At 40.3% G+C, this 22,047-nt stretch overlaps 1 protein-coding gene and 1 long non-coding RNA gene across 10 annotated transcripts in view; one reads left to right on the top strand and one right to left on the bottom strand.

The window, feature by feature from the left end:
• Positions 1-22,047, bottom strand: part of Tnip3 (TNFAIP3 interacting protein 3) — a 98,357-nt gene that overhangs the window by 53,751 nt on the left and 22,559 nt on the right. For 3 of the 7 annotated variants that reach the window (XM_087659345.1, XM_087659347.1, XM_087659349.1), the window contains exon 3: positions 741-834. In XM_087659345.1, the coding sequence (XP_087515471.1) occupies positions 741-834 (94 nt within the window). Of the gene's footprint in view, positions 1-740; positions 835-1,717; positions 1,995-2,578; positions 2,931-11,023; positions 11,172-22,047 lie in introns of those variants that run through there. The other 4 variants (XM_087659346.1, XM_087659348.1, XM_087659351.1 and 1 more) reach the window with 3 other exon arrangements.
• Positions 3,275-20,677, top strand: LOC147994885 (uncharacterized). Of its 3 annotated transcripts, XR_015686022.1 has the most exons (5): positions 3,756-3,875; positions 4,014-4,049; positions 7,117-7,198; positions 14,699-14,792; positions 16,277-18,155. It is a non-coding gene; the product is annotated as an uncharacterized LOC147994885 (long non-coding RNA). The 3 variants fall into 3 exon arrangements; XR_015686023.1 differs by lacking the exons at positions 7,117-7,198; positions 14,699-14,792; XR_015686021.1 differs by lacking the exons at positions 4,014-4,049; positions 7,117-7,198; positions 14,699-14,792 and having other exon boundaries at positions 3,275-3,875; positions 16,277-20,677.

The raw sequence follows: 22,047 nt of genomic DNA, 5'->3' as shown, positions 1-22,047 counted from the left end.
TTGTGAATTTATGGTTGCAAATTGTCTATGGCAATAAATGTATAAATGTTCTTTAGGGTCATCTAGTCTCCATTTGCTCTACATGAAATATTTGTCTCTAAGTTTTATAGTCTTCTGTGTGCTACTTTAGTGATAAGAACTAAAATTATCTGGATCAAAATCTAATGTATTCAATTTTCAACATCAGCCATGAGTGCAAAAGTACTTACATTGGAACTTAGAAATGATTGTTAGAGATGAGTTCTAAATTGTGGATTGTTCAGAACTGCACAGTCCTCTGTGTTTTATGATGCATCCCTGAAAAGCCATCTACCACATCCTGAGCTTATTATCTCTACTTACACAGCAGTACCACAAACATCATTAAAGAAAATCAAAACAATGCCTTATCAATAAAGCACCCCTTCTTTGCTTTTTAAAGCAATGCAGAAAGAAATAAAATCAACAGCAGACAAACATGAATATGAATTGTGCGCATCTTAGCCAACTGGGTCACCTTCTCCAAAGATACATTTGGTACTCTGTACTCTTTCTAGTAGCAGGACTCCATTCTTGTTCTTCTGAACGCACAGGGGCTTTGCTTCAGGCCTCTACCTAGCAGGGGCCTTGTACTGACTGGAAGATAAGGTTTGTTGTGACTCACACTACCTTCTCAGCCATCAAGAAAGTTCATGGCTGACCATAAATGACACATTGTAGACTGTGTGTTGAGAAAAAGCAGAAAGAGAATGGCTCCTCACCTTTGGAGAATGGATATTCTTGTGGCTGGCTGTAGCCTCTGGACTACCTGCTATCAGATCCCGGATTTTGTCATCAAGCTCCATGCTCTCACACCTGGGGAGGACACAGGACAGTCACATGTGACAAAAGTGATTCAAAGTTATTCAAGGATGCAGTATGCTTACAACAGACAGGAAGGCAGCATTTGTGCAGGGTAATTCTCTGCAATCATCTTTATCAACTGGCACAACAAAACTCTTTACCAACAGTCACGAACAGTCACTATTACCTGCATTTTAGCTACATTACCTTGAGTTCAGAATGTTGACTTAATCGGTAAAATCACACCCAGTAACCCTTGTAGAACAGGACCAGACTCCTATCTACAGGGTAGCCTCGTGTGTGTGTGTGTGTGTGTGTGTGTGTGTGTGTGTGTGTGTGTGTGTGTGAGAGAGAGAGAGAGAGAGAGAGAGAGAGAGAGAGAGAGAGAGAGAGAGACGGAGGGAGGAGGGAGAGGGAGGAGGAGGGAGAGGGAAGAGGGAGAGAGAACGAGAGAGTAAGTCTGTAAGAAGACATATGGTGGTTGTTAGCCTTCCTCTCCACCTTATCTGACAAGGCTTTGTTATTTGCTATTGTGTTTCCAGGTTAGTTGGCCAAAGCTTCTTAGACTTCCCCACCTCCTATCTTGCTGAGAAAATACTGGGATTACAGGGATGTGCTACAATGACTGGCTTGTGTGTGGATTCGAACCCAGGTTCTCATGTTTTCTGTGGCAAGTGCATGACCCACTGAATCATCTCCCCAGCCATACCACCCAAATAAACATATGAACTAAATATTTAACACACACACACACACACACACACACACACACACACACACACACACGTGAGGAGAGGATTAGTAAGAAGTAATACATTCAAGATAAATGCAGTAAAATATAAATGAAGCAAATCTGGGAAAAGCGAATATGGTAGAATGACAGGTTAATATATACCTAATTGGCATCTCAGGAGTCAAAGAGAGGATATGCCAGGGACACTTTCACAATGAATGTGAAATTCTAGAAATATTCATCCCATTCCTTAGCTCCTCTTAACTAATTTTTTCTTGTATACCTTCATTTAACCTGATAACAAATCCTTAAGCAATTATGTGCCATCAGAGGGAAATGCTACTTGATAGCCGAGGAGTACGTTGAAGCGACTGTACAGAGAATCTAATCTTGCTCCATTCTGCTGAGCACTACCATAAGCTGTGCTCTGTCCAGTGACACTGACAGTGGAGAGAGAGAGAGAGAGAGAGAGAGAGAGAGAGAGAGAGAGAGAGAGAGAGAGAGACTTTGAGCCCCACAGATTAAGAACTTCTAAATTGTCTCCAAATAAGATAACCATGAAGTTGGAAGGCCTGACAGTATGTCAGGATGGCAGTGCCTGCAGGGATCATCTGCCTAGCCTAATACCATTTTACAGTAGCTGCCAAGAGGAAGCAGTAACATCTAGACTTATGATAACACTTGACTTGCTCATAATTATTAGACGCAAAGCAAGCAACTGACCTTAGTGCTCTGTGTCTAGAATTAACTATCTGTGTTTTTTAAAGCAACAAATCTAGGTTTGTTTTCCATTATTCTTAGTAAAAAAAAATTCCATAAACAATGCAACCTGATCTTCATACTTCTTTTAACATTCCTAGCAGGCTGTGAAATACCTGTACCTCACACTGTCACATACATCCTGCACGATCCTGCTGCAAAACAGAATCTATAGATACACTATCCTACTGTAAAACAGAAAGCTATAGAGTACCTTTCTTGACCAAAAAGATTGAATATGTACTGTGTAGACTCTGAACCTACCTTTGAGGCTCCCACTCCTCTAAGAGGACTCCTATGAGTCCTTCAGTAACTTATGTTGACTTTTTGTCACTAACAAATACTTAAAAGGAACAACTACAAGAGAAAAGATATCTTTTAGTGTCTCAGAGGTTTCTGTCCAAGTCCAGCTGTATCAATTGCTTTGGGTCAGGGTAGGGCAGGCTAACAGGGTTCTAACAAAAAGCCCTGTGAGGGCCCAGGCAGCCCACAATGACAGCTGTGTGGGTAATTGTCCTTTTCTTATCTAATCTTTTGGATGGGAGTGAGGGCAGATCTTCCCTTGCAGGCATGCCCAGGGCTGTGTTTTGCCAGTCTCCCAGGTGTTGCTCAAATCAATGGAGCATAACAGAAGCTGCCCTTCAACCTTTAGATTCAGAACTAGAGTGCACTGAAGACCAACCCCTCCAGGGAGTTTTCCGACTTATACTATGATCCAGTCTTGTCTGCCAAGAGGCACACTAGTTTCTAGTATTGTAACCTTTGGCAGAATAGCACGTTTGTGTGCGTTTGAGACCACAGGCAGCAGGATCCCTTGAGAAGACCCACGCTGAGGTCCGGGTCCTGAAATGGTCTGGTTCCTTGCTACCTTCCTGATTTTGTCCTTGATTATTTCTTCCCTGTTCTTTCCTGTGATGGCTTCTTCAGTTTATAAAAGATGTCAAACACAGTTTCCTCTCTGGGGCCCGGCTGCTGCCAATGCCTTTGGGGCTCTCACTTACCCAGTTTATTTAAGTCTTAGCTTAAATGCCACTTTATTAAGGATGCTTCCATTTCCCTGCCACCTGAACCAGCTTTCTATATTCTTGTTGCTATTGTCCCTCAGTTGTGCTTTATTTTCTTCCCAGACTTCTGTTTATCTTGATGTCTTTTCAAAGTTCAGTTCCATCTATATGTTTATTTGCTTTTATGTGTGGTTTTGTCCCCTAGCAGATGTAGGCCCTCCACAAATATTGGTTGTTAACATTTAATTCAAAATGCCTACTAATACAATTGTAAACATTAAGTTGTCTAAAATGTATATAAATAGCCTCACACTCATGGGTCAAATGGGGCAGAGCATAGGTTATCAAGCAAGACTCTAATGACAGCTTCAGAAATGGGCATTGGAGCATTGGCTGCCCTGGGAGCAGCCCTGTCTTTACCACCTGGGCTGTGTGTTCACTACTACAAGGCACTGACACCACAGAGGAAAACCACATGCAGTGAGGATCTTCACCACTTCAACTTGACAGCTGGATGTTCATGAAGACCGGCAGTTCCCGTCTCTGCATTTGCACAGGTGGGTAAACGGTCTGCCCCATGGCTGGACCTTCAAGTGTATCTGCTGAATTCACAGCCAACAGGCATCTTTATTGAGAGCTGGGTTCCTGACCATTGGGAAAAGACAGTTTCTCTTAATTGCCTTCTGTCACTATAGGAAGAAGAGAAGTGACCGCAACAGAGAGCTCCACATGTAAGTGACAGGAAACAGGGATTTTTGTCACCACTTTGGAGCGTGGGATGGGCATGCACACCCAGTCCTCAGCTGACCATTGAACGGAAGTGGAAAGGGCACAGATCTGGGTATCACATCTTGGGGCAGGATTTGAATTAATCTGCTATTCTCATTGGACCAGTTACTGCCAATGTCTATCCTTCTATGGGCATAACTGAGAATTTTCATTTGAAGACTCTGTGGAAACATTTAGTAGATGTTAAATAGATAAACACTCTTTAGCGGTCAAGCAGAGTGGGCCGAGCGTAAGCCCCTCTGTGAGCCCCCATTAGCTTGGTTTATGAAGTGGGAAAGCAATGCAATGTTCTAGCTCTGTTAGGCTCAGTGGTAACATACCACTAGGCTGCTTCTGCTGGATGCTCCCAAATGCAGCGTTATTACTGTTGCTAGGTTCTAAAGATGCAACCGAGGGGTGTCACAAGTGTGTTTGTAAAGCAGAACTCAGATATTTAGTATATTGCCATAAAGAAAAGGAAAAATAATTTTAAAAGCACAAAAATCCAATTTAGTATACGAGGTAATAAAATGTTGAGTTACATTGTTGAATAGAATATTGTCTAATATATGTAAAAACTAAGTAGATAGAAATACTTTGCACTTTGCTTTTAATTCGTATACTTTCTTATGTTTTATGAATTTCAGTGCTCCCTAAAAGCAAGAGAAATGCAGGCTTGCTTCTTTTCCACGGAGTCACAATTCTGACATTTGAGGGTAAAAATTATTAAACCTGGTAGGCTTCTGTTTTCTTTTTAGAACACTAATTAATTGTATACACATTAATTGCATACACATAGTGAACTGAGGCTTGCAGCAGAGTGAAAAACAAAGCATCAAGAACAATAATAAAAAAAGACAGAGAGGCTGGGGGCACAGCTCGGACTTGTTTTCCTCACAAACCTCAAGATCTGAGTCTAATGACCTAGAACTGCAAAATTCCATCACACCAAACCCCAGACACAATCTCAGCACGAAGGAGACAAGGACATGGAGGGTCCCAGGGCTCTGCCCAGCTATCTAGATCCACTTGATGAGTCCCAGACTATGTCTCAGTTCATGTCTCAGAAAAATGTGGATGATGGCGCCTGAAGAATGAACCCCAGGTTGTCGTCTTGATTCTACATAAATGTACATGCACTCTCCCCCACCAGCCACTTTAAAGCAAAATTTCACCACATAATTATGATAGAAATTAGTAGGGACAAGTGGGGGACAGTGTGTGAAGCCGATTTGACAATAAACTTTTGAAAATTAGCTTCCCCTGGTTTCTATGTGATTGTGATCTGTTTCTCCACAGACAACTGTCCTCCCAGAAGCCCAGAAGACCAGCAGAGAGGACAGGGAGAGGAATGAGTAATTGCCAGGAATATTGGAGTTCTTGTGTTTCAGAATTAGTTCAAAGGTTTCCAGTGGAGACATCTTTAAAACACTCAAAACATTCATCCCCCAAATGACTGTCTAGAACGCCATTGTTTACAAAGCTTACCCAGAGTCATTTAATTATTTATGTTTTACTAGTTGATCAGAGCCAAGCTATTGCTGACCTGTTGAGTCATTTCTGGTAGGGAAAAACTCAAATATTATGGATTATTACCTTATAGGGAAATTTTGTGTCTAATCTACCCTTTTATTCTAGCAGTTCTCATTAATTGCCTATATATCCACCCAATTCTTCAAGTGCTCCTTTGGTATTCCTTGCTTATTCATGAGCTGAATAAAACCCTGGGCAGATGTTCCTTTTAGCCTGTACCTGATCCATGCTCTCAACTTTTTGCACATTGTATGTTAACACCACTGGGCCCCTGCATCTTTCTAGCTAGCTTTGGTGGTGTGCAGCAAGCATACAACCCAAGCAAAAAGACTTCGTTTCATGGTCACATAATATAGCTATTTAATTAGCACCTGCATGAAGGTAAATTCCTGGAGAAAATAATCACACTCAACAGACAAAACAGAAAACCACACTTCTGGGAGCAACTGCATGACCTCTCCCTTCATCTCCTAATATGGCAGAGAAGTCACACTCAGCAGGGCAAAGGACAGACAGCAAAGCCAGGACAAAGGATTCAGAGCTAGTGTTTATCCTCCTTCAGAGTCCACATGTCCTGCCCACTCACTGCTAGAGTCATAGTTTGAGCTTTTATCTTGTCTTTCAAGCCTTGTTTTAAAAGGAAAGATTCTGGAGAACAATGATTTAAGTATGAGACAAAGAAAAATTGGTAGTTATTTTCGTTTTAATGGAGAGGCTTCCAGATGTTCAAAGACCAGGGGTTGGTAACCTAGACAGAGAACTATAGCCCAAAGGATACTCATCAAGGCTCAAAGTTCATGTTACCTTTCTAGTATGTTATGTGCTATGTTACAGTTTCTTCAGAAATAAAATACTGTATTACAAGAAAGTTTATCAAAACTTAGGAAGGAAACAACTTAATGGCTTCAGGAAGTTCCTGAAGCTGATCAGATTCACTGGGCTCCTCACTCTCTGAGATTATATTAGCGGTAAGCAATGTGAAGATGCTCTCTGACCAGTCAGACTGCCTAGAAAAAGGGTCAGACCAACCAAACTGTCTGGAACAGACACCCTATTACATCCAGAATTGCCTATCTAGAATGAGTAAATTTTTATTCATGACTTCCCAAGAATGGTGTCACTAAAACATATAGATGATATTTACATATGCTTCTGGCTTTGGGTGAAGAAACTAATTAGTCAACAAAGGAATTATGTGTGGTGTTTAAAGTTAGTAAGTCTTAATATTTTAGTTACCATACTACTGAAAACATTAAGAGCCATGGCTAGAGAAGCAGGAGAGGAAAAAGCATTTACTCATAGACTTTAGAGGCTTTAAGAAATTTACATTTAGGGGGTTGGGGATTTAGCTCAATGGTAGAGCGCTTTCCTAGCAAGCGCAAGGCCCTGGGTTCGTTCCCCAGCTCCGAAAAAAAAAGAAATTTACATTTATTTATTTATTTATTTATTTACTCATTTATGTGGGTCATGTCTTCCTTTTCACCTTGTGGGTCACAGGATGTCCTCAGACCTCTTGGTAAGCACCTTTACTGGCTGAGTCCTCAGATGACCCTCAGAGAATTTAGCAGTTTTATCCAAGGTAATGTGTTCTTGATAATGTAAATAACTCTCTAAAACTGTATTTCATTTTTGACATGTATATCCAGGTGACCAAGATATAGACCCTGTTATTGTCCTCTTGAATTCTTGGACGGAACCTGGTTTTCTTTGTTACATTTTGCGATTAGCCAGGTCACTCTTCTGATGCCAAATGCATGAGTCAAACTTCTTGTGGCTATGTCTAGAAGAACCACAAACACAGAGAAGGCAGACTGAAGACTCACTGTGCTGCCTGTGCTGTCTTTCATCTCTACCTGGCTCATTTAAGTAGGAAATGCTGCACTAATGTAATGGTGTCCCTAGAGGGCGCTCTGCATCTAGTTCACTAAAAAAAGTATTGACTTTGATTCCTTGAGGTTTGCACCTTGAATTTTAACTTCAGAGATTGAGATGCTGAAGGATGAAGGGAGGATAGATGGAACGGCAGTATGGATGGGTTACCTGTGAATAAAAATTACAGTCCATTCCTTTTGTTTAATATATTTTGTTAAAAATTTAATAACTTTTTTTGGTTTAAAATATAGAATACATCTTGAACTAGCATTTCTTCTTTGCGCAGAAACCACGTGAATCTTTCAATTACCACAATTTAAGAAGCTGGACAATAAAAGTAAACACCCCTACTTCTTTTTTAAAATTAACTGTCTTTGTAGTTGTGATCCTTGTTGGATATTCTGGGCAGCAGAGCTACAGAACGGCTGTCTTCCTACTTGCACAGCTTGTGATAATGTATAGAATTACTCACATATAATAATAGCTTTCGATGATTTGACTGAACATGTTCTGTAACTTTTTCTACCTCTGACACAGTGCCTTAGTAGCTTGATGAAAGGATAGGGGACATATTATCTGAGGTTAAAGGACTGTCACCCCTGTGTACATGCGGTGTAATCATTCTTCTTGTTGTCATGTTCCTATGGATACGAAATTTATGAAGTTAGGATTTCTTTTTGTTCCAAAAAACAGTGAATCCTTCTTTGAGAACTGATTACATATTTTCAACATCAACATAAGCATAAATAAAACTACAGTTTATGGCTTAAGAATTAGCTCAGTGCCTGCTTATCATGTGTACAATGACAGGGTTTCATCCACAGCATAAGCAAAAAGCATGCAATCAGCAAGTAAACTATTAATCTCTACGTTAATAACAACTTTGAATGAAGAATGGGATGTTTATATAATTTCATTATATCATGATCAAAACTTGGTATTAAAAGAACATGGCATGGAGGGAGGATAGAAGGAGGAGCAGAATGTGGAGGTTACTTGTGAATGAAAGTACAGGCCATTTGTTTTGTTTAACATAATTTATTAAAAGTTTAAATAAAATATTTTTTGGTTTAAAATATAGAATTCTGTCAAAAATAGTGTAGAAAGAATCTACATAAGACATCATACACACATACATGTGCACACTCACATTGGTATATTCACATATGCTTACATACACACATGGATGCATATTCACATATCCATGCTCAGGCATACATCTATATGCACACATGCCAAGCCATGAACACACGACCCTACAAATGAAAATCTTGGTAGATGGCTGAAGCTCATATAAATGATGCTCAGAATCATCAGAAAAAAATACAAATTGTAATCAGATCATAGAACACATTTAAATGGCTTTATATTTGTAGTATTTCTGATGATAATTTAAAAGCAGAATTCTCTTACAGGAAAATGTAAGGGCAGAGAAGCTGTGGTGTTTTGAATAGGTATGGTCCCTATAGACTCATGTGTGTGAATGCTTAGCCCATTGGGAATGCCACTGTTAGGAGGTGTGGCCTTGTTGGAGGAAATGTATCACTATGGAGGCAGGCTCTGAGGTCTTAGACACTCTCAAGTTATGCTCAGTGTGGTACACAGTCCATGGCTGGCAGCCATCTTTCTAAGTTTAAAAGGAGGTAGAACATGTTGACTTCTCTGCTTATCACTGTATCTCCTTTTTTTGTTTGTTTGAGTAAAGAAGAAACAGCAGGCCTCCAAAAAAAAAAATGCCCCATGCCCTACCTACTTCCAGAACCTGACCTAAGCTGCAAACACTGCCTTGCCAAAGTAGACCAGTTCCCCCAAGCTCTTCAACAAGAAAATCTCTTAGGTCTGCTGGGTCTTGTGATGGAAGGTCTAATGATGCCCTGTGGCAGGCAGACTACCTGTAACCCCATCAAAGCCTTCAATGGTAACGTGGAGGAGTCCAGGCTGCCTGTCCATGTAAAAAGTAAGTCTCCGTCATTCTTAATTGGTTCAGAGGCTGTTTGCTCTTTACTTCCTGCTCAAATATATCCTTCTCAGATCTCTGGGATGGCATTAGTGGAGGGCCCAAGCTTTATTAGACAGCAATCAGCAGCAAGCTGACCTCAGCCAGCCCCTCCTGCTAAGCGGCAGCTGCTAGGGCGGTCCATTCATAGCTAGAAAGTCCGCTTTCATCTAATCCATTTTAGCTTCCCAATAGCTTTGGTTACTAGAGATGGACATGTTACCTGCTGATGATACACTTAAAAACCCCTTTTGAAAAAGTTTAAATTACCTGCAAATTACTGGAGTCTCTTAAATAAAAAGGCTTCGAGGCTGAGGAACAATTAATGACCTGCCAGCCTGAATTCATTTTATCTGTAAAACGCTTTTGCTTTTCCTAAAGCTAGTAGGTCTCCCACTGAGAAAGACAAACTCCCAGACAAGTTTACCTTGCTGACAGGCTTCATGTTGAGAAAGACAAACTCATGGATTTAGATGTAAAAGCTACCACGATGTCATTATTGACTTAGAATGTACCTATTACTATTCTTCTTTTAAAAACTCTCTTTTCAATGAGGGCTTTCAGTAACAGAAGACTTGTGTCTCAAGATAAGTGATTAAATGTTTTAAAAAATGTTTAAATTATGAGAGTTACTAAGATCTGAGGAAGTGACTTAAGAGGTGTGAGTGTACACTGTGAAGGTCTGAGGAAGTAATTTAAGGTATGAAAAAGTAGACTTAAAGATGATATATATGATGTTAAGACTTCGAAGTTTAAAGTTAATCCACAGAGTTCAGATAGTTCATTAATCTAATCTTGGTAGTATTTCCATTATCATGGTCACAGACTCAAAATTGGTTGTTTTCTTTTCTAGCCTTAACATGTTTCCTATGGTACTAAGAGTATCTCTGCTCAGTGTAATACATCCAGCTCTCTGGACAGAGGAGTGTTCGCTTTATTTCAGACCATCTTTTGCATCCTCAAGCTCTTTGTTTCTGTAATGAGACAGAAATTGCTGTATTATGACAAATGAAAGCTTATGCTTCCACCATGTTGATAACTGTGGTGGTTTGAATCAGAATGGTCCCTACATGCTTATAAATTGAAAGACTGAAGGAGTAGCCCTAGTTGAAGGGATCAGGAAGTATGGCCTTGTTGGAGGAAGTGTGTCACTGGGGATGGACTTGGGGGTTTCAAGAGCAGAAGCCAAGCCCAGTGTTCCCTTCCTGCTTCTATGGATCCAGATGGACAACTCCAAACTTCTGCTCTAGCGCCATGTCTGCCTGCACCCCACCATGTTTCCTACAGGGAGAACAGTGAGTGAAACCTCTGAAAGTGTAACCCAGCCCCATTGAAATGCTTTGCATTGTACCAGTTGCCATTGTCATGGTGTCTCTTCACAGCAACAGGACACCAATAAGACAATAACTTTCCAAGTTTTACCTTGTTATGGTGCAAATATACAAATCTGCTTGAGCAGTTTACAGACACTTATTTCCTCCTGTTCCTTTAGCAGGACTTCAGTGCATATTACATACTAATATTTCTAAAACTTACCTTTTTTTTAAAATCAACTTTAAAGGATCCAGGCAAGCTTTTAGGGAGTTGTGACTTGGAGCCATCTGCCACAGGTCAAATGAACCCCTTCTTCCCCCTCCTGTTTGGTGTATGTTCCGTTTGTCCTCCAGACCTTCTAGGCTAAGGGACAGACCTGGAAGTAGTAAGTGAAGAGCCCCCTAAGCTCATTAGCTTTACCTTCTGTCCCCAGTCCTTATCTGTCCCAGCAGATTTCCACTCAGGTGGTAGACACCATCTAGGAATCAGATGTGGTCTAGAATCGGCTTCAAAACAGACCCATCTTCATAGCTCCAGATCATTCTGAAGACCTGGCTATCTCTGGGCTTACTGAAAGCCAGTGTAAAATAGTCTGACCAAAGGGAAAAACTGGCTTGTGAACTATGGCTTCCAGAGACTATGTCTAAGTTGGAGTTCTTGCTATGCTCCTCACTGGGACCCTGGTTTCTCTTCCTCCTTGGCCTACTGGTTTCTATCCTTCTTATAATAATGATTGCTCTTTGTCTTCTCCAGTTCCTTCTAGAGAGAATTTGTGAAATAACCTGAAGTTCATTAGGCCAGATGCTTCGGAAGGAATTTCCTCAGGTCTCCTACCATTGTCAGCCAGCTTGATTACTGGTTTTGGACCAGCATTCCAGGCTCCCCTTTTCTCAAGGACCCCAGCAACAGGAAGTAACCAGAGGATTTATCATCTCTTATCATCAACAAAAGGCTGAACTGTTAGGTCTAAAGCCACTTCCCCAAGTACCACCATTGCCACTACCAAAATATAAAAAAAAAGGCACTGCACTGCTGATGACATCATCCCAAACAGATCAATCACTAACAGAGTAAGCAAGCCTAAGGGTGGGTTTACCAGAAATGCAGGTCTCCTAAAAGGGTTTCTGTTTGCCAGAAACTACCTTTTTTTTTAAACAAAAATTTATTTATTTACATTTCAAATGTTGCCTCCCTTCCCAGTCTCCCCTCCATGAGTCCCCTACCCCATCTCCTTCCCCTTAGCCTCTAAGAGGGTGCACCCCTACCCACCAACCCACTCCTGCCTCACCCCTCTAGAATCTCCCTTTTCTGGGCCCACCAAGCCTCTACAGGACCAAACACCTACTCTTCCTCTAAAGCCAGATAAAGCAGTCCTCTGCTACATATGTACTGGGAGCTACACACTGGCCGATGTATATACTCTTTGGTTGGTGGCTTAGTCCCTGGGAGCTCTGAGGGGTCCAGTTAGTTGATACTATTGTTCTTTCTATGGAGTTGTAATCTGCTTCAGCTCCTTAAGTTCTTCCCCTAACTCTTCCATTGGAGTTCCTGGACTCAATCCAGTGGTTGGCTGTAAGTATCTACATCTGTCTTAGGTGATGGCAGAGCCTCTCAGATGACAGCCACACCAGGCTCCTGTCTGCAACATATTGTCATCAGCAGTAGTGTCAGGAGTAATAGTGATATAAACTTCATGGTATTAGTACAGAGACAGATAGGTAGATCAATGGAATAGAATTTAAGACCCAGAAATAAACCCATACACCTATGGTCACTTGATCTTTGACAAAGAAGCCAAAACCATACAGTGGAAAAAAGAAAGCATCTTCAACAAATGGTGCTGGTATAACTGGCAGTCTTCATGTAGTAAAATGCAAATTGATCCATTTTTATATGCTTGTATAAAGCTAAGTGGGTCAAGGACCTCTACACAAAACCAGACACAGTGAATCTCATAAAAGAGAAAGTGGGAAATAACTTCGAACACATTGGCACAGGGGAAAATTTCACGAACACAGAACAGAGCACCAATGGGTCAGGCTCTAAGATCAACAATTGACAAATGGGATCTTACGAAACTGAAAAGCTTCTGTAAGGCAATAGGACAAAACAGCAACTTACAGATTGGGAAACAATTACCAACCCTACATTGGATAGTGGGCTAATATTCAAAGTATACAAAGAACTCAAGAAGTTAGGCTCCATAAAACTAAATAACCCAATTTTAAAAATGGGGTACACAGTTAAAAGAATTCTCAACTGAGGAATCTTGAATGGCTGAGAAACACTTAAAGAAATGTTCAACATCCTTAGTCATCAGGGAAATACACATCAAAATGACCCTGAGATTCCACCTCACACCAGCCAGAATATCTAAGATCAGAAACTACTCTTAATCCTCAAGAAGCCCCTGTAACCTTTTCCCAAAGGTCAACCAGTTTCTGGTCAACAGCCTGTAGTAGCTCAGATCCCCACCCTCCTGACTGTCATATAACATCTGCTTGCTTCTCTCTGCCCAACCCTTCAGAAACGGCCTTGCTAGTTTGATCCCCCAATAAACCCTCTCTACCCACAGATTGCCGTAGTTCAGTAGATTCTCTACACCATTATAGAGGCCAGTGCACTTTCTCTGGGATTTGTTAATGCAAACAAAAGATTTGTTAGTCTGTTTAATTTTCATGAAAAAGCAAATAAATAAAGGACCGTCATCAGGCCACGTTGTGATGAGCACCAAATAGTCCAGAAACTGAAGAGAAATATTCCCACCATAACAGTTAGACTCCAAGCTGTGAAAGTCAACATAAACAAAATCGGAGCTGGGAGGTTTTCGCCTCCCTGTGGGCTCTCCAAGGAATCTTCTCTTAGAAGACTGAAATAGAAACTTTCAGTAAAAATTGAAATTCTTTCCAAAGTTTGCCCTTAAAATACAGATCAGGAGCATTGACTATAAGAAATACATTGACTATAAAGAAAATGAATAGCAACTTGTTTTGGCTCAACCAACTTTTGTAAATCCTCTTTGTATATGGCCCATTGACCTTCTGAATTAATTGCCTGTATCTTTATTATCTTAATGAACTCTAGAAAAAAGAAATATCCATAAATTATGTTTCATTATACATTTTATTAAAATATAAGCATCTTGCCTCTCTATGCCAAAGTGTACCACTTAGCTACTTAGTAACTAAGTGATGTTTAGTGCCCTGTCTCTACTATCCTCAAGCTTCCACACCAATTACTACTCTAAGTATGAAGAATGGATCATTCCTTCCCAAATAAAATGCCAAAACAAAATTCTCTCTGTGTGTCATAAAATATTAAGGTACTGTTTGCACAGAGCAACTTTCCCATGAAAAATCAGCGGAGAAAACATTTGGTGCAAAATCGATTGCTTTCTCTTCATTAATTTTCATAAGCTTGGCGTACAGGTCAGATGAGAAGTTTAAAGAAATGCAACCACACACGTTCTGAATGAGAAGGTTCTCAAATCTAAGAATTTAGAACACCTGGCAGGATAGAGGCTTCCTGTGCAGCCGGCATTTCAAAGATAATCTGCTTTGGCCAGATGATCTACTATGCAGCAGAAATGGGCAAGGAAAGCAGCTTTGTGGGGCAGCCTGCCTAGCCAGTGCAAGGCCTTCAGCTTCACCCTAGTATTGTAAAAAAAGTAAACAAAAGGCAGAGAGGGACCTGAGTGCCCTTTGGACGTCTGAACCCTCTCCCAGAGATCCTGCCACCTGCCTAAGACAAGGTCTGAGCCACAGCACCCCACCTACGCACTAATGGTGTATTTTCTATCTGTAGAAAGAAGGCACACGTTCCTATTTACCTTTATACATCTTTGCATCTTTGAATAATAATGTGATAAATATTGTGATTTTAAATGTGTGCTTGCAGAGGGCTGGCAACAATTGACAGATTACCTAGAAGGAGGAATTTTTAAAAGCCCAGTTTGGGAGTGTGGGTGTGGTCTGCTCTCTTCTTCCACCAGGTGGGTCCTATAGATGGAAGGAACTTAGGTAGTCAGACTTGGTGGTGAGAGGTCATGCTAAGCTATCTCTCTAGCCTCACTTTCTATGTTTATATTTTTTCTTCAAAAATTGGGATGCTGCCTTTTATTTTTACTTTTCTAATTAATGCATCATCAGACCCCAGTAAGATTGTTCTTTTCTAAGTAAGAAATTTCATCTAAAAATGTCCCTAGCTTATCCAGATTCCCTATGAAAAGCACTCTATAAAATGGACTCCAGATTAGATTAAAAGTTAGTGCAAGGTGTTTTAGGAATAGACACAAATAGATTTTACTCATATGAGGGTTACCTAAAAAGACATTTAGGGATACTAATGACAAGTGAAAATCAATTTGAAAGCAGGGAGCTATTGCTTTGTGATATAGAAACTACCACCCTCTCTCCCCTTCTCTCTTTTTATCTGTCTGTCCCTCCCTCCCTTTCTCTTTTTCTGTTGCACACACACACACACACACACACACACACACACACACACTTACACTCAAGAAAGAAAAAAAGAAAGAAAGGAAGGAAGAAAGAAAGAAAGAAAGGAAGGAGGGAAGAAAGAAAGAAAGGAAGGAGGGAAGAAAGAAAGGAGGGAAGATAGATAGATAGACAGACAGACAGACAGACAGATATAGAGAAAGAAAGATATAGAGAAAGAAAGGTAGAAATAAGGAAAAGAGAGACTGGCACATTGGCACATACTACAACCCTACACTGGGGAGGCAGACAGGAATCTGAGGGCAACTTGTACCAGAATAAGAGTAAAAGAAGTCAGTATGGGACTTTTAAGAAAAAAAATCTTGCTACTCTTATGGCTTGGAAATACCCCAGTCTAGCCTAGACATATCCCTGGCTGGCTTAGTGGATACACAGGAGAAGCCAACAGCCCAGGGGCCCTGGGTGTAATTACAGCTCAAGAGGTGGAAGAGGAAGTGGCAACTAGTAACCACCAGTTACAGATTTTAACCCCTGACAAGATGATGAGAGATGAGAGATGAAATTTATCACTGAACTGATTCTTATCTCCCTAAATTCCCCTACAGTCAACTGGAACTGATTTTTGGTGTCTAGCTGAAGCAGTCAGAGAAGAGTGCTCCAAGGAGGAGAAAGTGGGTCAAATACATCTGGAATCACAATGTGCCAGAAAGAGCATCTTTGAAATACCACAGGGAAAAGTTCAGGTTCAGGAAGCCATCTGTGAGGTGACACCAGAGCAAGGGTTGTAGCTCACCTCCCTTGAAGATTGCTAACTCCTTCCTAACTCAGACATGGCTTGAAGGGTGGTGGCAGAGACTTTATTCTTTCTTTCTTCGTCAAGCCCAGAATTTTGGAATGGTGCTTCTGGCCAGGGAAAAGGGTGTCTGTGCGGGCATGCGATATCAGCAGACCATGCGACTCTACTTTAATAAACATAGTCAATGCTGGGGTGACATTTGGCATTTTTTCTATTTTGTGTTAGGAAGATGTGGCTGCTTTGACTTGGTTCCTTCTCTGCCCTTGAAAGGACAGAAATCATCCTCGTGAATTTCCTCTGCCTTCGTTACTACCTAAACCAGTGACGCCAACCACACCAGAGGATGCTGAAGAACAGCTTTCCCAACCGTGGACGATGCTCTGCAAAGAAGCCACCACAGGAATCACAAATTCTCTTTTGCATAATCTTAAACTAAATAGAATATTAACAATCTAAGATTTCTCAAAAACGTTATAGGAGGGCCCTCCAAACTCCTTATTTAGACCCAGTTTCTCAAAACTGTACCTAGTTGGAACTCGCCAGGCTTTGGGGGGTTTCCACACTTCTGAGCAGAGTTTTTCATCTTTACACAGAGTTGTGGCAGTTGGCAGCTGTTGAGACTCCAGAGTCGGTGCATGTATAAAGGGGACCCTGAGAATGTACCCAGGCCAGCAGGTTCCCTCTGAGCATTCAGTAACCACCCACAGCCTCCTGAGTAGAATATGTCCTATTGCTTTGGTGAAACAATTTAGAGCCGTGGGTGACAGCTGGTTGTGGTTTCAAGATCATCTGCCAGTCATTACGTTGGCCATCCATTTTTCCATAGAACTTTATTTGTTTTAACAGCCTTGGAGAGAATAGTGTTTCCCAGCACCCCCCCCCCCCCCCGGCCAGCAGATTTTGGTTCCCTGGCCTCACTGGGTATTTCAGCCTCTCTGCTCAGGCTCTGTTATGAGAGCAAGCTGGAATGTAGCTAAGCCTGGATGACAGTGTCACAAAGGGAAGCTGACTTTTTGATCTGCCAGGTTAAAGTAAAAGTAAAGGTCACTCTGTGACAACAGACTTGACTGCAAGTAAAAGAGGAACTTGGTGTTGGGGAAGAGAGGAGGAGTTAAGGTCAAGAGGAAACTCAGCAGCTTTAGTCACTATGGTTGACTTGTGAATGGACTCTAATGATGAGTGTGGATGGGTAGGGGGCAAGAAGGGAAGTCCAGAAAGCCCTGCTAATCAAATGTTCCACCACGGAGCAACTTTGGTGAGCGTCCTGAAGCTGATGCTGGAAGGATGCCACATATGCCTTGAGGCTGCTCCATGGGAGTAGCTCTCTGCAGCTGTGGGTTACACACTGGAATATCCCATCAACACCCAGCATTTGTGTCTCCTGTGTTTGCATACTGTTTCTAAGAGTTATTCTATATGTTTAAACAGGAAAAAGCAATCCTAAAATATAAAGGAAAGTAGCATTTCTAAAGTGGAGGGATGATCACTCTTTTCCACTATTGGCTCAGGCAGATGAGAGCTGAGTATTTGCATGCCTGTCTGTATGTTTCATGGAGAACACGTGCCAACATAGACAGTGCTCTACAAGCAACTGAAGACATGGACTCTAGATATACCTCTGTTACCAGCCAGCTGTGGTTTGGGAAGACTTTTAGCTCATCAGTCCATGCTATAATAATACCACTCATTTATTCGACATTCACATTGCAAGAACCCATTGCATGCATGAAGATCTCATTTCGCTCATATGCAAATTAATGGAACTACCTTACATCAACTCCAGTGTCGAAACCATGCTCTTGATTTTAAATGTCACATTTTATTAATGCTGAGATGAAACTCTAGGTAATCCACCATTCTATATGGGCTCATTTATTTACTTACTGTATCACATGCTTCTTCTATACGGTAGCCTGTTTTATTTTTACTTTCTTTATATAAAATTTTTCAAAAGCCCTAATTCATCTTAAACATGCTAGATTCAATCACTGAGCTACATTTTTTCCTAGACCCTAGTTTTTTCATTACTTGGTATTTTTACATTGTATAGACACATTCATTTTAACAAAACAAACATTAGAAAACACACACAAAAAAAAAGAAAGAAAGAAAGAAAAGAAACAGTTTCCTTCAGTTCCACTGGGCTGTGATGATTTAGTATTATGAACAGATTACCAGATTGTTCTCTATGTTCATCCAACAAATGTTTACATGGATATGTGTCCATACAGGTATTTGTAGAATACAAGATATATATTTTTAAATTTTTTTCTTTACTTTTTTTTTTGTCTTCAAAATCTTGATCGTGCTGTTTTAGTCTTCAGAATACTAGCCTTACATGATACCTGTCCTGTCACAGGCATTCTATCATAGACATATCACTTGTATATCAGTGCTCACTTTGTTATGTACAACTTTATTTAAAATTGTTGAAATAGTAAATATAGACACAACCCAGGACATCTTGTAGAAAACTACTTAGGAAGCAGAGCTATACAACTTTGTGTTCATGAATGTTCCTTCTTAACCTTTATATTGAAAAATGAACTATATATCTAATCATTCAAGAAAATGTGTACTCATGGCACCTTTTGAGAAAACAAGCGTATTTGAGCTGCCTTTTGTTTTGTGTATTTGTTGCTGATTGGAGACTGAAGATGAAGGTATCTGGAATGCTCAGAGAATTATTCAGACATATACAGAATGCTCAGAACCCAGCAAAGCTGTAAGCGAGTAAGAAATAGATCAACGATGTGTTTTAGCCTATAAAGAACTCACTAAACTTTAGTAAGGGAATCAAAGAGAAAAGTAGCAAGTCCCTTTCAAGTGGATTCTGTTTAAGTTTGTTAGACATCAGTCTGTATCATGAAGTGAAGTAGAATAGCTAAACTTAATGGAGGAAATGACTATGAGATGCACGTGCACACACACAATGTATTATGTATATATAAAATTTTAAAATCATGCCATGCAAGACTGGTGACCTGAATTTGATCCATGTAGTCTACATAAAGGTTAATGAGAGAACAGACTCCACAAAATTATTCTCTGACCTTCACATATGCCTGTGGCATATGTGTCTATGGATAATTTAAAGTTAACTTAAATTTTAATTTAAATCATTTAAAATCTTTTAATCATTTTTCCCTTTTCTTTTATTGGATATTTTCTTTATATTTCAAATGTTATCCCCTTTCCCGGTTTCCCCTTTGGAAATCCCCTATCCCATCCGCCTTCCCCCTGCTTCTCTGAGGGTGCTTCCCCACCCACCCATTCTCTCTCTCCTACGTCCCGTCCTGGCATTCCCCTACACTGGGGCACTGAGCCTTCACAGGACCAAGGGCCTCTCCTCCCATTGAAACCTGACAAGGCCCATCCTCTGCTACATATGTGGCTGGAGCCTTGGGTCGCTCCATAGTTGGTGGTTTTATTTAAAATCTTATACTGTGTAGCTTCATCACTTTGGTGATCTTTAAATGACTATTCTAACACTAAGCTAATGTATTGGGAATAAAAGCAAAAATAAACAAAGGATACAATTTAGAAAAGGAGACCAAAAATTAATACAATAAAAGATTTGATAGGTCTTTGTCTTTAGCCCAGAATAAAGCACACTATAGAAGTTATATTTGTGATGAAGCAAAGAAGTGCAGACCGACAGGAGCCGGATGTAGATAGCTCCTGAGAGACACAGCCAGAATACAGCAAATACAGAGGCGAATGCCAGCAGCAAACCATTGAACTGAGAATAGGATCCCCGTTGAAGGAATCAAAGAAAGAACTGGAAGAGCTTGAAGGGGCTCGAGACCCCATATGTACAACAATGCCAAGCAACCAGAGCTTCCAGGGACTAAGCCATTACCTAAAGTCTATACATGGACTGACCCTGGACTCTGACCTCATAGGTAGCAATGAATATCCTAGTAAGAGCACCAGTGGAAGGGGAAGCCCTGGGTCCTGCTAAGACTGAACCCCCAGTGAACTAGACTGTTGGGGGGAGGGCGGCAATGGGGGAAGGGTTGGGAGGGGAACACCCATAAGGAAGGGGAGGGAGGAGGGGGATGTTTGCCCGGAAACCAAAGAATTATTATTAAGTATTAAGTATTAAATAAATTTTAAAAAAAAGTGATATTTGTTAAGCTACCAAAATGTTCTTTATTGTTTGTAACTAGGCCCCTCTGGAACACATCTATATTTATGGTAATGGGGTGACTCAGTGGGGCCTACCCAAAACTTTATGATGGGGTCTGTTCACCAGTAAGATCACACCTAGATGTAGAGAATAGGATGCCTTCCTACCCCACATCTTCTAGGGAAAGGAGCCCAACAGATCTTTCTTGCTGATAGGTAACCTATACATAGATTAAGGTCATTCCAGGAGAGCAGGAAAGTCCTCCATGAGCCAGTGCCACAGGCACCTGTGTATTCCTGGCTTCTATCTTTTATAATACATTTTAAAGCATAAGTGCTTTCCTGTTTTATTCAAATTGTCCTAGGAAATGTTGGACTCTGAGGAAACCCCCCTGGCAGCCGATGATGAACTGAGTTGTTGGGTGCCTTGTTAGTATTGGAGAATAGCTTTGAAACCAAAGCCCCTACTCAACAAAAAAAAAAAAAAAAAAAGAGGGAGAGGGAGATAAGCCACTGAGGTGTAAGTAATGTCCATTAATCCAGCAAGTAGCATTATCCACAGGAGATATGATGAGCCCAGAGGAGATGGTGGTGCGAGGCAGTGCTACTGGTGAATTCTGAACACCCAGAAGATGAAGGATGGGAGCTATCACAGAGGGTCCCTCAGAGGCCACCTATCCAGAAAATACCTATGAAATTTCTTAAGTGTTTCTTAATAATATACTCTTAATATTACTCATAAAAACCAAGTTAGTACCATACTTTCTGGTATCTATTATTACATTACTGGCTTCTAAAGGAAAATGGTTGAAATGCAAAATATTTTTCAGTGAGTCATGTTCTACATAGTAAACTAGGCTAGTTGTTTTAAGGACACCTGCAGTATAACTGAATACTTACTACAAATTAGGGCCTATGCATGTACTCCTTTATTTAATCCTAACTCTTATTAGGTCTATCAGGAAAGTAAAAAAAAAGAAGATATTTTTTTCTACAGAAATTAAGTAACTTTCCTAAAATGTATGATTTGAACTCAACAGTCTGATTCAATAAACCACACTCTTAACCACAATACTGGTTCTAAGTAGTGTCATCGAGGTAGCCAGTGCCCATTACTTGTAAATAAGTAAGAACCATAGTCTCAGATTTTACCATTTCTAATAAATCACACCATTGGTAAATGAAAGAAACCTTATCATCTCATGAAATTTTAATACAACTTTGTATTCTGTAGCCTTTTTCTATGAATGCCTCTACTCTGGACTTGAAGGTTGCTTCTCATCAGTGCTGTGAAGAAGGAACACTGTCTCCAAATACTGTCAAAAGGGGTTATGGCAGCATTTCTCAGGTCTTAGGAATAGAAGAATATGATTATTTATTGCCCACACAATAATTTTACCATTTGTTAAATGTAAGTCCAATTTTGAGTACTTGTGAGATGGATATGCTCATTTATGTGAAAAGTTGTCCCTTTTATGTGAAAAATTGACCTTTTTTAATTTATTGAAAATATATTTTCATAAAATATATTCTGATAATGGTAACACATCTATATTTATGGTAATGGGGTAAATAGTACTATTATTAGAAAAAATAATAGAATTATCAATAGTGGACAATGTTTCTAGAAAAAACAATGTAGCAAAATATTCTTTCTAGACAGACTGTTGTGTTACAGTTTGTTCAAAAATATCAGGAACTGCATATGGAGTGCCTTAAGTTTATTAATGCTTTCACGCAACAATTTTAGTGTTAGGAACTCACCCTGGGTGAAGGGGGAGAATGTACCTAAAGATTTAAATATGTTTGTTACAGTACAGTTTCTAATGCTCAATGACTGAATTCAGACGAAATATCTCAAAACA

The sequence above is a fragment of the Rattus norvegicus genome, chromosome 4, assembly GCF_021556685.1.
Source record: "Rattus norvegicus strain SHRSP/BbbUtx chromosome 4, alternate assembly SHRSP_T2T, whole genome shotgun sequence".
Classification (NCBI taxonomy): domain Eukaryota; kingdom Metazoa; phylum Chordata; class Mammalia; order Rodentia; family Muridae; genus Rattus; species Rattus norvegicus.
This window is presented reverse-complemented; position numbering and strand designations above follow the sequence as displayed.